Source organism: Podarcis vaucheri, assembly GCF_965113315.1.
Source record: "Podarcis vaucheri genome assembly, chromosome: 8".
NCBI lineage: Eukaryota > Metazoa > Chordata > Lepidosauria > Squamata > Lacertidae > Podarcis > Podarcis vaucheri.
The window spans coordinates 48883014-48897546 of NC_138766.1; the positions used below are offsets into that span (position 1 = coordinate 48883014).

General features: G+C 41.2%; 1 protein-coding gene across 1 annotated transcript in view; it reads right to left on the bottom strand.

The window, feature by feature from the left end:
• Window positions 1–7007, bottom strand: part of NPC1 (NPC intracellular cholesterol transporter 1) — a 35677-nt gene extending 28670 nt beyond the window's left edge. Inside the window, exon 1 of the mRNA XM_082234760.1 lies at window positions 6854–7007. Within this exon, the coding sequence (XP_082090886.1) occupies window positions 6854–6955 (102 nt within the window). The 5' untranslated portion in view covers window positions 6956–7007. The remainder of the gene's footprint in view (window positions 1–6853) is intronic.
• Window positions 7008–14533: the final 7526 nt, after the last annotated feature.

Sequence of the window (14533 nt, forward strand, 5' to 3'; positions counted from 1 at the left end):
TCTATTGCTTACGATTATGCATCAATAGGGATATGCACAGCATATTTTATGTATTTATTATAATTATTTATAAACCTTACTTAGTTATAAAATGGAACAAGACACTGTACAATATAAAAATGGAATGCTACAATCGTAACAGTAAAAACATCAATGGAAACTGCATCCAGGGCAACTTTTTCAGTAGTGACTGCACTGCCACTTCTGTTAAGAGAGAAGCACCACTCCCTTACACATGCCCTGAATCTACTTTGGCATATGGTTCGTTGTTGCAGAACTAGCCTTAAGTGAGTGTAGCTGCCCAAGTCTGAGGCATGGATCAGCTGGTTGCTAGGAAAAGTTTTGACTTAGCAGCACGGAAAGCTCAGGTTCCGCTCCTCACGTCAGAGCTGCAGCTCTTCAAACCAACTGGCCAGGTGTGGAAAGAGGAAGACAATTCTTTTTTGGCTGTTGATGTCAATGCACTCAAGCCTATATATTCAAACCATCTTGTAATCTTCAATACTACAGTTCTTAAAAGGAGAATATGGCTTTTCTGTGTTCCCTAAATTCAGCATATTATCTTCTGATTAGCACCTCTCCCATTCAGGCCAGATAAGTGGGTCAGGATAAGATGGTGAACAGACTTGCAGGTGTTGGTTATATAATTAGACAAATGCCATTACAAAGGTCATGTCACTTAGGAAGCATTCAAATCAGCCTTTTCTCATTGGTGATTTAAATTGATTTGAATCCTACCCATTTATTACTACAGTGGTACCTCGGAACAGAAATCGCGCACCAGCAGCAGCGGGAAGCCCCATTAGCTAAAGTGGTGCTTCAGGTTAAGAACAGTTTCAGGTTAAGAATGGACCTCTGGAACTAATTAAGTTCTTAACCCGAGGTACCACTGTATACTGAAGGCATCTGATGCTTATAGGCATATAACAATTCATTATAATTAAATTATATCTTTAAAAACCCTCAAAGCACATAAAATTGTATCTGTCATCTCTTCCCTCCTCAAATTGAACATGTATAAGAAACAATTACACAAAAGTCTCTCATGTATACCAGAAAAACACCAGCTTCTTTTTATAAATCATTTGCCTTTTTGACAAGAACTGAGGCACTATTGTTTAGGACTACAATGTTTCTCTTTGCAAGTATTCTTGGAAACGTTTCAGCTACTGCAGACTTGAATTAATGATAAAATCAAAAACATTATTCTCTCATATTTGTTCCTGTGATTTAACTATCACCCTATGAAACACTAAGATTTATCTAAACCCATTTGAACCATATGCAAAAATGCCTACACTCAATTTTGGAGCATTACATCTATGGATACTACCTGCATTCATTATTAGTAATACCAAGATGCATGAATAAAAACTAGGTGAGATTCCCCCCCCCCTAAGTTCCATTCACATACATCTACTTTTAAGTGGTTTATATTAAGAGAAACTGCCAGAAATTACTGTGCACATCTGTTAGATTGGGGACACATAAAATTCATAGGGAGGCTACCAATGTGAAACCTTTTTAGTTCTCAGTTGCAGCTTTCCTACTTGAGTTATGTCCTCCAAGCAAAACTTGGTGAAAATCAGGATGCTAGAAATGCACCCATTCATACATTTCAGCTACAAAAAATCCACCAGAAATATTCATGTGTAATGTTAAACTAATCCAACTCTGCTTAGCATATTAAAGAAACATAGCTCAATCACTCTCCTTAATTGTAAGAATTATTATTTTTATATATTTTGTGTGTGTGTGTGTGTGTGTGCGCGCGCGCTCATCCACCCACCAACCCCGATATATACTATCCTACACAAAATACAGCATATACTAGCTTTATTTTCAAAGTATTTTGCAACTTTGAGTGAACATGGAAAGGCTTTAACACAACATATTAAACTAAAAAGGTTTGCTGATTTGATTATGTTTTGAGGAGGCTAGGGCTACAATTCTATTGAAACAGAAAAATAAACTAATAAATATCATTGTTATTATCTCAGACCATTCAGAAGGGCAACAATTCAAATGCAACAGCTGATGACTATTAAGTGGTTAAATTATTGAGTGAAATAAGGTAAGACGGATTGCCAACTTTTCCTCCTAATCAGGCTCCTCTTTAATGAGATTGCCACTGTGAATGTTAGAGATATTCCACAACCCCATGCCTCTATTTTTATAAATTGCCTGAAATTTCTTCCTCACCACCATCTCCTTTCACACTTAACTTCTAACCTCTTGGCTTACCTGAATTATAAATCCTTGAAAATAAAGTACTGGTCTGGAAGAACTCCCCCCGCCCCGCCACATCTCCTCGCATCTCACATCCACTCCCAGCTCCTTCTCTGTCCCATTGCACAGCCATGCTGTCATTTTCCAACTGACTCTCTCTGCCCACACTCATTCTCATTCCACCCAACATTCCACTTAAAACTTTCTCACAATAGGTTTGTATTGAGCATATGAAGTCAAACGCCTTAGGAAATACCATTGACTAACATAGTTTTGAAAAGGCCTTATTGTGACCAAACTACAAACATATTGCACAACTCACAGCACATACTAGACATTCCTCTTAACCTGACACAACAAACCATTTCCCAAAATACAAAATATAAACGAAGATTCCCCCCCCCCAAAAAAAAACCACCATAACAAAATCTATAGAATAAAAGCACCATTAGCACACCAAAGTCTCATACCATTTTTTTTTAAAAAAAAAATCATTCAAAACAAACAATTTCTCATCCTTTCTACCCAAAATTCAGCATGGACCATCCTCTTTTACACTGCCAAGTTTCCAACCAGTCTACTGAAGCTTTTTCTAACTACAAACCATAGAATGTACTCTCCTATTGTGATCCTATAATATTCAAACACACCAAACAGCTACTTCAAACATCACACCATATCATGGTTTTGGCTAACCTGAATTTAGAATCCAAATCATACTTAAAGTTTCCATGAAATCAAACACCTAGTGTTGGTTCTCCCTCACTGCACAGTAGCACCCAAAGACCAAGTGATGGCTGTTGTTCTGTAATTTATCCATGCAGACATCATACCATACCCTAGTTAAGATTCCTTAAAAAGGATTTCACACGATGTGTACAGTGAACTAGGCTCTTGATACCCGCTTAATGCCTAAGTTTAAATTTTGAATTTATGCAAAACCATCCAATTTTTACCAAAAGAAGATGGCTCATAAAATGGAATTTACCTACACAGAGGTTACCTAAATTAAAATGTCACACAGTTTGGTGCTCACACAGCACTGCACAGTGCCACTGCAGGAACTCTCAAAAGTTAAAGCACCCTTTCAGCTCACATATTTCAATACTGTACTCCTCTAATTTTAGGATACACAGAGACACAGCAGCTTCCCACACATCTACTTGACAGCATTCCTTTCCTAAGTCATAATCCTATGGTCAGATACCAGTCCCACGTCCCAACAGTAGTGCAATATTATACAGTGGTGCCCCGCAAGACGAATGCCTCGCAAGACGGAAAACCCGCTAGACGAAAGGGTTTTCTGTTTTGGAGGTGCTTCACAAAACGAATTTCCTATGGGCTTGCTTCGCAAGACGACAATGTCTTGCGAGTTCCTGCTGGTTTTTTCCCCTCCCCCCTTTTTCTAAGCCGCTAAGCCGCTTATCAGCTGATCCGATCAGCAGATAAGCCGCTAAAAGCAGCTAAAAGCAGCTAATAGCGCTAATCTGTCAATGGGCTTGCTTCGCAAGACGAAAAAACCGCTAGACGAAGAGAATCACAGAACGGATTGTTTTCGTCTTGCGAGGCACCACTGTACCAACTTAAAGCATACAATAAACTTACTCCCACTAACCCCAACAGAAGCCCCACTCCCTCCTCACTCTACACACCACCTAGCTAAAGAGCTATGTATGCTTTCTTGAGCAACTTGAAGGAAAGGTGGGATATAAATGTAATAAATACATAAATAAGGCGGTAGAATTGACTACACCACTTCAGAATGCTGTTCAAAGCTACCATTTTGCAATGTTTTTCTATGTGAACGCTCCTGGCTAGTAGAAAAGTAGCACACCAGGAGTAAAAGTTGTATCTTAATACTTGCAGGGAGCTTCTTTTAAGGCAGAGGAACATTCCAAATGATCTCCATCTGCAGCTTGAAGTGGTGCACTCTTTTACTTCATTTTGCAGAAAGGGGCCCTGTTGATCACTAAGTTCCCAACCCATTTAAGCACCTAGTATGAACAAGGAAAAGCTGTGCTCAATACAGGTACCACTATTTCTAAACACTGTATACTCCACACATTTATAATGGTGGCCACTATGGAGAAATTATCTTAACACCCTAGAATGAAGCATACCCTGTAGATGTGAGCTTAATCTCTAATGTATAATATTTTCCAAGCAGTCTGTTTTGATGCCATGTGAGTGACTACATACAAGGCTTAACAACTGTAGTGTATTTTTCCTGAAAGACAAACACTTTATGCTTGGTAATTGTTTTTAAATAATTCAATAAAGTTTGGGTGGGGGGAGGATAATGGTGGCCAAATATACATATCTTAATTCTTTCTTATAAGATAAAGGATACATGGCAAAGAACAGTGCATGTACTGTCTCAATGACATAATGTGCCCCAGTAGCAGTAGGTAAATCTCACATCTCTCACACACAACTCCAAAGGAACACTAAGGAATGTGAACAGTTTGTTGAAACTGCTTATATTCATTATGATCTCTATGGGTAACCAGAAGCCAGTTCCACTTCTTTCCATGCAGGCCACAAGCAAAGCCTACAGCAGCAACGATCAATAGGAAACTAGCTGCTATTCTGTAGAGTTGCCACTTTTCTACCTCTGGTCTCCTGCACCTATTAGATATGACAGATAGGAATACAGTGGTACCTCGGGTTAAGTACATAATTTGTTCCAGAGGTCCGTTCTTAACCTGAAACAGTAATATGGAAGTTGCATCTATTACTCCAATGTCTGCCATTCAGCATTCAACCATGCTCAACCATGTCTACGCTCTTGATGGTTAGTGTCCTACCCAAGAAGCAAAAGAAAATATGTTAGGCACAACAAAGGTTTATCGTGTCACTTGGAATAAGCATGAGAAAGTAAAGAAAATACAGGAAGCTATCTGTGCTATATTCATCAGGTATCCAAGAGAAGAGCAACAAAGAGCTGTGACTGCTCTTAGCACAACTCTTACGAAACAAGTCCACTGAGTACTTCTGCATTCATTGTGTCAATGCAGATCATATCCAAACAATGTATCACTGCCAGGTGTGTTAGATATGAGCCTCTCAGACTTTCAATTTTAAATACAGTGGTGCCTCGTAAGACGAAAAGAATCCATTCTGTGAGTCTCTTCGTCTACAGTTTTTTTCGTCTTGCGAAGCAAGCCCATTGACGGATTAGCGGATTAGCGCTATTAGCGGCTTTTAGCAGCTTAGCGGATAAGCGGCTTAGAAAAAGGGGGGGAAAGGGGAAAAAACCCGCAGGAACTCACAAGACATTTTCGTCTTGCGAAGCAAGCCCATAGAAGATTCGTTTTGTGAAGCACCTCCAAAACGGAAAACTCTTTCGTCTAGCGAGTTTTGGTGCCCTTCTGCCTCTTCCGCTCCATTCTAGTTGCCACGCCCCTGGTGGCTCCCCTGAGGCTTTGCACTCAATGTGCTCCCCTAAAACTACCTGTGGGTTTGTCAACATGCTTACAGCAGAATAGGCTCACTCCAGTCTCCCTCCTTTGCTCCCCTTTATGCTTGGAACTGCCTCCCAGAATACCTATGTGATGCCACCACTTAATTTGCATCAAAGTTTAGATTGCAAGCTCTAGGGACCAAAGCCTGCCCTCTTTTACACTCTGAAGTGCCACACATACCACTGGTGCAAGATAAATAAGACCTGAAACAAACTGTAGGCTGCAATCCACAAGGGCCTGCAATCTACAATACACCAATTTGCTCTCTGCAACAAGCTCAAGCACTTCGCAAGGAAGGATGGAAATTGCCTTACACTGGGAGGAGGGGGGGAGGTAATCTGCACTCCTCAAGATGTCCTTGCCCACCCCCACCCCCGCAGCTCCAGCCGGCATAGATCAGGAGAGTTTATGGGCTGACAATGTTTGAAGGCTGCAAGTTCCCCGCCCTTGACCCGGCTCTGAAGATGGACGCTTCCTTTTACAATTAAAGCGCTTGACATAGAGACAGCAACGACTGACCGCCCGTCCTAATTTTAAAGTTCTCGTGACCTACCGCATCCCTTTGCTCCTCCATGCCAGAGAAGCAGCACTCTTAACCAGAACTATCTGAAGCAGAACAGATACCTGGGCCAGCTGCTGTTAAAGCAGAAGTCTTACCCAGACGGATCTGGAAGCAAGTCCCACAAAACTCAACAGGAGTTGCTTTCGAGTAAAACAGCATTTTGCCCAGAATTGCACCCCAAAGAGTCTCTCCCTACCCACTTCCACCCAGGGGTATCTTTTCTTACTCCTGCTGCTAAGGTGGGAACCCACCAAACCCCCAAGAATTCACCTCGAACCCCACCCCCCAACAGTGGCGTAGCGTGGGGGGTGCAGGGGGGGCCAGCCGCACCGGGCGCAACATCTGGGGGTTAGGGTTAGGGGGCGCAAATCCACGGGTTAGGGGACGCAAATTACTTGCCTTGCTCCGGGTGCTGACAACCCACGCTACGCCACTACCCCCAAAAAAACCTTTTTCTCATTACACAGTCAGGGACCTTTAGACAAGTCTGCGAGGGGTCTTCCTCTACCCCAAAATGTACCCCCCACCACCACCACACCCCCCCTAGCCCCACGCCAGCTTCATACTCCTCCCCCCTGAGGGCACCCTCTCCACTCACCCGGCCGGGCAGAAGCGCCAGCAAGAAGAAGGCGACGGCGACCCTGAGGCCGCACAGCCCGCAGCAGCCGCCTTGGCCGCCTGGCCCAGCGCGGCTCCCCATTCCCCGAGGAGCCTCCCGCTCGGTTAACTGTGGGGCTCCGGCAGCCTGCGAAGTCGCTGGGCGGCCGACGTAGTCAAGGCGGGAACTGCGACTGAGGCGCTTCGGAGACGGAAGGCTCGGCGGTCCCGCCCCTTCCTCCGTCACTTCTCCTCCTCCTCCGCGAGGGGCGGCGCTGAGATCTGAGGCGATGTCGGAAAGCCGCTTCGCCCGCCGCCAACCGAAGCGGTCGGCGTCGCCTCAGCTCCGCCTTAGGCCCAGCCCGAGTTGGTCGCCTTTTCCTGTGAGGCGGAGCTGCGGCCCCGTCACGCCACCTGCGCGCCCGCCCAAGAAACGCGTCCGGCTGCCCCAGGAGTAACCGGTTTCTCTGGTGTCGCTGGCACGAGTTTGTTGCCGTCCCTGAACGGGTTAGGCCGCAATCCAAGCTATGTACGCTTTACATGGGAGTAAGGCTTTAACTCGGTAGGGCCTGCTTCTGCGCTGACGCGCCCAGCGGGAATTCCTGTTTCGCCTTTTGGAGTTTTAACTCCCAAACATGTTTACTCCGAAGAAAATCCGGCTGTAATCTGTAGGCTTCCCCTCCTGGCAAACGTCCTTGGGGATTGCGCCATGAAAGCTCATAAATGTGATGGGCGTCTGTCCAGGCATATGTTTGTAGCTCCAGTTTTTCTTCGGTTGCTCCAAGGTTGATTTTATGGCCCTCTCCGTTTCAGGTCCCTATTCCCAGCCTGCAGCCTCCAAACAGAAAGTGAGAGGTGCAAGATTTTGCCGTCACTGGACAGGCAAGGAAGCATTTCAAAAGCCATTTTGCACATGTTCAGTGAGACTCTTTGAAAGTCCTTTCTTTCGAAGAACTCTGCACGCGCTCAGAGGGACTAAGCCTAAACATTGCTAACATTTTTCTTAACAAAAGGTGCTATGTTTTAATAGATCTCACATATCTTATTAATGCTTAATTGCTTTTAATGTCTCTTTTTTTTAGCTGTAAGCCACCTTGAGACCGTCAGGGAAAAAGGTGGGATATAAATAAACATAATATTAATTAGTATCTGAAGAAGTATGCATGCACACAAAAGCTTATACCAGAACTAACCTATTTGGTCTATAAGGTGCTACTGGACAATTATTTTTATTTTTTCATTTTTTCGACTGCGTCAGACCAACACAGCTACCTACCTGAATCTATAATATGAATTATAACTCCTCTAATAAATGTTGCCAAATGTCCTTTTAAAAAGTAGTAGGGGGGCTGAACTGGGATCTAAGTTTCACATACAATGTCAGCCCAATTCAGAACTAGAACATTGAAAACAACCGAACTTTTGTTTTATTCTGGGACTTCTATGCTAATAGTTGCTTTTGTTCATGGTTGCTAATCGTGTTGTGTGCTTGAGGGACCAACATTGCAATGAGTCAAACTATCTCATTTTTATAGCAAGTCTGTGAACAATGGGTGTGTTTGTCATTAAGCTGAGCTTTATTTAAAATGCGTCATTTCTTGAGGCGCCTAGATTTATTTCTTCCCAACGTGTTTACGTGTCTGCCCCATACTGTGTATCTTTGTGGGTGAGGCTCCCACTGAACATAAAGGTAACTGGATCAATGGCTGTGGATCTCCTCATTCACATTTTTCAGCATCTCTTGATAAGGAAGCGATAAGACAGTGGCTGCCAATGCACGTCTTTAAATCTAACGTGCAACTCACCAAGCATCCTCCCAGGTAAATGTGCATAGGACTGTGGCTCTAAGTGCCCACCAGGGAAGAATGGCAGATGAAGCTGATGGACTACATGGAACTGGCGGAAATGACTGGCAGAATCCGAGACCAGGGAGAAGAGTCGGTGGAAGAAGATTGGAAAAAATTTAAAGTATATTTACAAAAACATTGCAAAATTAATGAATGTTAGAAGGATGCTGTAATGAAGCTATATATGGTTTTAGCAGAAATGTAATAAAGAATTAAGTAAAAGCTGATTTTGATAATGGGCAAAAATGGAAAAAATTTAAGGTTAGACCGTTAAGATAAATTATTGAACAAAAATTGAGAAAGATGGAAAGAATTTGCTGAAATAGTGAATTGAACTAGCATACAAAAAAGGGAGGCGTGAGGAGGTCGCTGAAACAAGTAAATGAAAGGTAAAGATATGGAATATTGGATGTGTGTTTTAGTGTCTTTGTTTCTTTTGCTGTATTGTTGTATTGTTTTTTATGGTTTTTTTCTTTTTATGTATTGTAATGTATGTTCTGTTAATTTTTTTATTGTTTTCCTTTTTTCTGTAATCTTTAAACTTTTAATAAATATCATTTTTAAAAAAAGGACTGTGGCTCTAAGTGCACATTCCTCTTCATGAAAGTACTTCAGTTACGGTAATTCCCGTAATCCCATTGTGCTATATCAGGTTTTATCAGCCATTGTGATAGTATGGATTTTACTGGAGTTGCAGCATGGATAAATTCAGCCCAATATGTTGTTGCTGTGGGTGTAAAATGTCTCTGTGTCTGCTGCTGACATGAAGTGGCCTGACAAGTGTTGTAATTGTTAGAACTGGGTGACCAAAGCTTCTAATCTATAAATTTGTTTGTAATCTGACTCAGGAGTGGAGGAATGAGTAATCAGGAAAGAATATCTCTGTCAATCAGCGGTTCCTATGGGAACCAAAATGTTTTGCAACCTCTCTTAGAGCCAGCTGGTGGTGAAAATATGAATTGCTGAAAAGGTAGATGAGGGTCGATTGTGATTTTGTTTTTGTTTTAGGGCAACAAAAAACTATATTAACAAGGAACCAAAATCATCCATTTTAAGATATTCTACACAGAATAGAATGCAGCCCGCAGTGATCCAAATGAAACTACTGTCAATTATGCTGCACAGAAGCAGACCACGAGTCAGTCAGCTATGACTAATTTTCATGTTTAGATGACTTGCAGGATGGCTAGATGAAAAACCACAGCCAGTTACGCCCTTTTTCTTTTCTTTTTTAGAAAAGCTCATTCAGCAGCTTCCTTTGGCCCAGTTTCTTTCATGATTTGTAAATCACTCTCTTTTGTGATTCATAAGCAAGTTTTCATTTTTTAAATTATCAAATGTACGCAACAGAAGCATAATATAGCATTTTAAACTACAGTTTAATAATATTATTAATGCAGTTTAAGAAATATTAACACAGTAACATTAACATTAACAGTAACATTAAAATAGGAGAATACAGCTCCCAAACTTACTTAAAAGACCAAAGTGTGGGATGCTTACTCAAGGGAATTCCCACTTGGGTGAATTATTTGTGAGTGGAACAGATGTGTTTTCAAGTATATGCACCAGTTTACTACATGAAACCACTAGCTGAGATGCTTACTTGCAGGTAGATCGACTTGAAGGTAGGTATGTTGGGCTACTGCAGCAAACAACAGGTGGGGCACTTCGCTCTTAGCTTGGTGTTTAAAGTGCAAATTGGGGCACTTCTGCAAGCCACATACATATTCACAAGGAAGAAAGTGACTCAGGCTACTGAGGGCGTGTGTGTGTGTGTCTGTGTGTGGTGTTTCCCCATTAATGGTTCCCCATTTGCAGAATGAGCTGCATTTATTTCCCTCATTATCAACTTCCAGGAGGCATTAAAAAACTTTCCTTTTTACCAGGCCTTTGATGGCTGAAATATACTGTTCCTGGCAACTTTGAAATTGTTAGCTGTGAGAATATATGGTTGTTTTTAGATTTTAAAATTTGTATTATTTTATAATTAGTGTACCACCCTGATCTCCTTTGTGAGGAGATTTAAGTTTAATAAATAATAATAAAACATGCCGTATTGTGTTTTTAATATTCGGTTGGAGGCCACCCAGAGTGGCTGGGGAAACCCATCCAGATGGGTGGGGTATAAATAATAAATTATTATTAATTATTATTATTATTAATCATCCACCCAGATATTTAAAGGAAGATTGCAGGATACTTTTCAAGATACTGACTTTCTCTTAATGGAAATCCAGAAGTGGATGAATACCAGAAGTGGGTTGGATGAATACCAACCCGAGTTTCAAGTTTAGAATGAAATTTCAAAATAGAGTAGCTGCTAACAGAAGTAGGTGTTAGTAAATCAGGGAACTGTCCTATTCAAATAAAGTTTCTATTAGATTCATATTCAGTCTGCAATACTAAACGCCTCTCAGCGTCTGAATATAAAAAAGCAAAGACAAGCTAAGCATTATTTTAATTTTAATGATTACATGGGAAAGTAATCTGAGAAAAGAAGCTGAATTGTACATAATTTAGCAAAGACACCGCACTATGCAAAGGCATGAGAAAAATAATACCGAAATGGGAAAATATCCTGGAGCAAGTTCCTATCTCTGTACACGATCATGTATCGCTAAGAGAAACAGCTACATTTGCATCATCTTTGGTTAGACTGTCACGAGCGGAGTCCAACTGCTGTTCAAACACTGCAACATTTTGACAGTACAGTGGTACCTCAGGTTAAGAACTTAAATCATCCTGGAGATCCATTCTTAACCTGAAACTGTTCTTAACCTGAGGTACCACTTTAGCTAATGGGGCCTCGCACCGCCGCCACCCAATTTCTGTTCTCATCCTGAAGTAAAGTTCTTAACCCAAGGTACTATTTGTGGGTTAGCGGAGTCTGTAACCTGAAGCGTCTGTAACCCGAGGTACCACTGTATCCTCTCATTTCCATTGGCAGTGTTTAAAGGCAAGAGAAATGTTTCTGTGGGTGCTTCCACACTTGAGGTGGAATTCAGCGTTGTACTTGGGCAAATGTTCTGTCTCCACAAGTACTTCAGCTTGCCAGACAGAACAATGCCCCCTCTTTTCCCCCTGTGTACTGCACTGGGGGTTCTCCTGATCCCATCCACCCCAAGGCAATTTCAGGGGGTGGGGAAAGCAAGTGGAAATCCTTGCCCAGGGCTTCTGCTGGCCAGTATTGTTGGGTGAATCCTGCCCTATGCATTTACTCTGGAATTGCCACTCTTGGTTAACTCACTCTTTACAGGGAAGCTGCATGATATCGTCATCAAATAATATTGCTGCTCTTTCCTCCCCAATGCATGCTTCTATTTTGTCTCAAACCTTAGAAAAAATGCAACAGCATTATTTTTATTGGTATTTTCCTTCCTCTCCTAACATGGCTATGTCATGCCCACTAGCGTACATGGAGCATAGCTGGATGTATGTACACAAATACAATCCTCTATCTCCAGAACTACAGAAGTCAGTTGCAATTCTGCACATAGCTTACAGTGAAAAGAGACATGTCTGGGTAGAGAGGGCAAGAAGTGGCCAGTCTGGAATCAATTTACACTTTAAGTCACTGGAAGGAAATGTGATTATGATATTTGACGTAGTAAGCACAGCTTAATCCAAGTTCATGTAATGTTGAACTACACAAAATTTATTGTAGAACTATAAAATTACACCTGGATATATCTTCCTTTAATTCAAGCATTATAGGCCAGATGTTTTAAATGAATCATTTGTATCTTGCAAAAAATAATGCTAAAGGTTGTCACAAAAGGAATGAAGCTCCAGATTTTGTAATATAATTTAAGGCTTCACAGGTATACCATAAGACTGACTACAACACCATCTTAACTAGCTACACTTATATCAAAACACGACACTATAACCAGGGTTGTTCTTTTTAACCAAGCAACATTCTATATCATACATAAATATGTTTTAACTGTTTTGTATTATGGTGGTGTAAGCCACTTTGAGACATTTTCTGTATAAAGCAATGGATAAATGCAACAAATAACAATATGCCAGAAATAATGTCATAGAAATACTTTGGTACTCAGCATAAGTTGCCTTCTCAAACCATTATATAACAGTAGACAAATCTTCCTTCCATACCAGTGTTAAGCATTGGCATACCTGCTGCCTGGAGAAATAAAATTTGACATTTTCAGCAATCCTGGCACCCTCACTACCCCTGCCAAACTCCCTAAGGTAAATGGGAGGGCAAGAGGCTTTAATTCAGCAGCTTTTAAAGGAGAATTAACCCAGACACAAACATAAACAAAACAAAACAAAACCCCAAAACATTAAACTATGTATCACAGTATTAATGGTAACACACACAAGCAGCTTGCTTTTATCTTGTGCTAAGCTTAGTGCTCCAAAACTTTTTAAAAACCACCATCAACAGCATATTATTAGAAAAGTGCATTCTCTGTGTTTGCAATTCATTAGAGCCTTGCTTCACCACTTCTTTCCCTTCCTCCTATAGATCAGACTCTTTGTTTTGCAACAGCTATCATCCTTGAAGTCTACAGCATACGTCAAAATGACTCAATACTGTTGAGCAACAGCAAAGTGGGTTTTTTAAACGTTTTTATTTACCAAGGTAACAGTGAAATATTTCAGCTGAATTTTGAGCCTGCAGCCTTTGCAAATGGTATTTTGATTTCCCTTGGCCCTGAAAATATGTCCACTCTGACACAAGCAACTGAGTAGCATGACTTCTAACAAATTAGAGAAGCACAAAAGACCCTCAATGGTTGGCACCTAGTTATAACTAGCAAGAACTGGCATATTAACATAGCAGTTCACAGGGAAAGATAATAAACAGAGTCTCTTTATATTGACAGCTGGGATAACGTTTCAGTCATATTGCACCTGGAGTTATCAATGCACCTGGAGTTATCAATCCTGACTATGCTAGAAAAATAGGCTGTTGCAAATTATCAGACATAAGGATTTTTTTAGCACCACATATTGATGTAAAGGCTCCTATGCCATTGGTTTGTATCTGTTCAGCAGGATATCTGTGCTGCTCTGGTTTCTGAAGGAAGTCCAATTCACAGGAGCTGATAAATACTAAAGATGATTTATTTATGCTGTGCATGTTTCTAGCACCTTTATGGTAGACTCTCGTGCCTAAAATATGTTACAGGCTTGGTGACTGTCTCTAGTATTTCCTTCAACTGACCCAGATAGAGAAATGTATCAGTCCAGTACAAAGCTATTGATGGTTAATAGCTTTAACAGCTAAACTTTATAATAGTGTATACTTTTATGTAGGCTAGGTACACAATACCAGTTTTAAAATGCAGCAAGATTGTTTTCCCTGCTGCGTTTCAAGTTGCTTTTGTTTGGTGTTGTACACACCAGTCGAGTTTGATGTGTTCCTAAGTCACCCGCTGTCTGTCCACACAAATGGGCAGAGAGGACACAGCGAAGCAATCTCTTTGGAACTCCTATTCATTAAGCAATCATCTGCACACATTCAATTGCTTTCTCAACTGCATACTCCTCAGCTGAACTGCGAAGTGACTGTACCTTAAGTTTTCAGCTTGGATGGAAGCTGGTTCAAGGAAAACACATTAAACAGCAGGATTTCTCAATAAATTTCGGGATAGATATGAATTGTGGCTAATGTTGTGTGTACACGGCTTTAAAAAACCAGCAATGGGGATGCAGAGTAAACAGTAATGTATACACAGTCCTGACTCACTTAGAGGTTTGTTTGTTTTTTATAGAAGTGCTCTGTAAATTTTGTTAACTAACTAGAATGTCACTGTTCAGAGATAGCATGCCCCTGAATACCAATGGGGGACAACAGT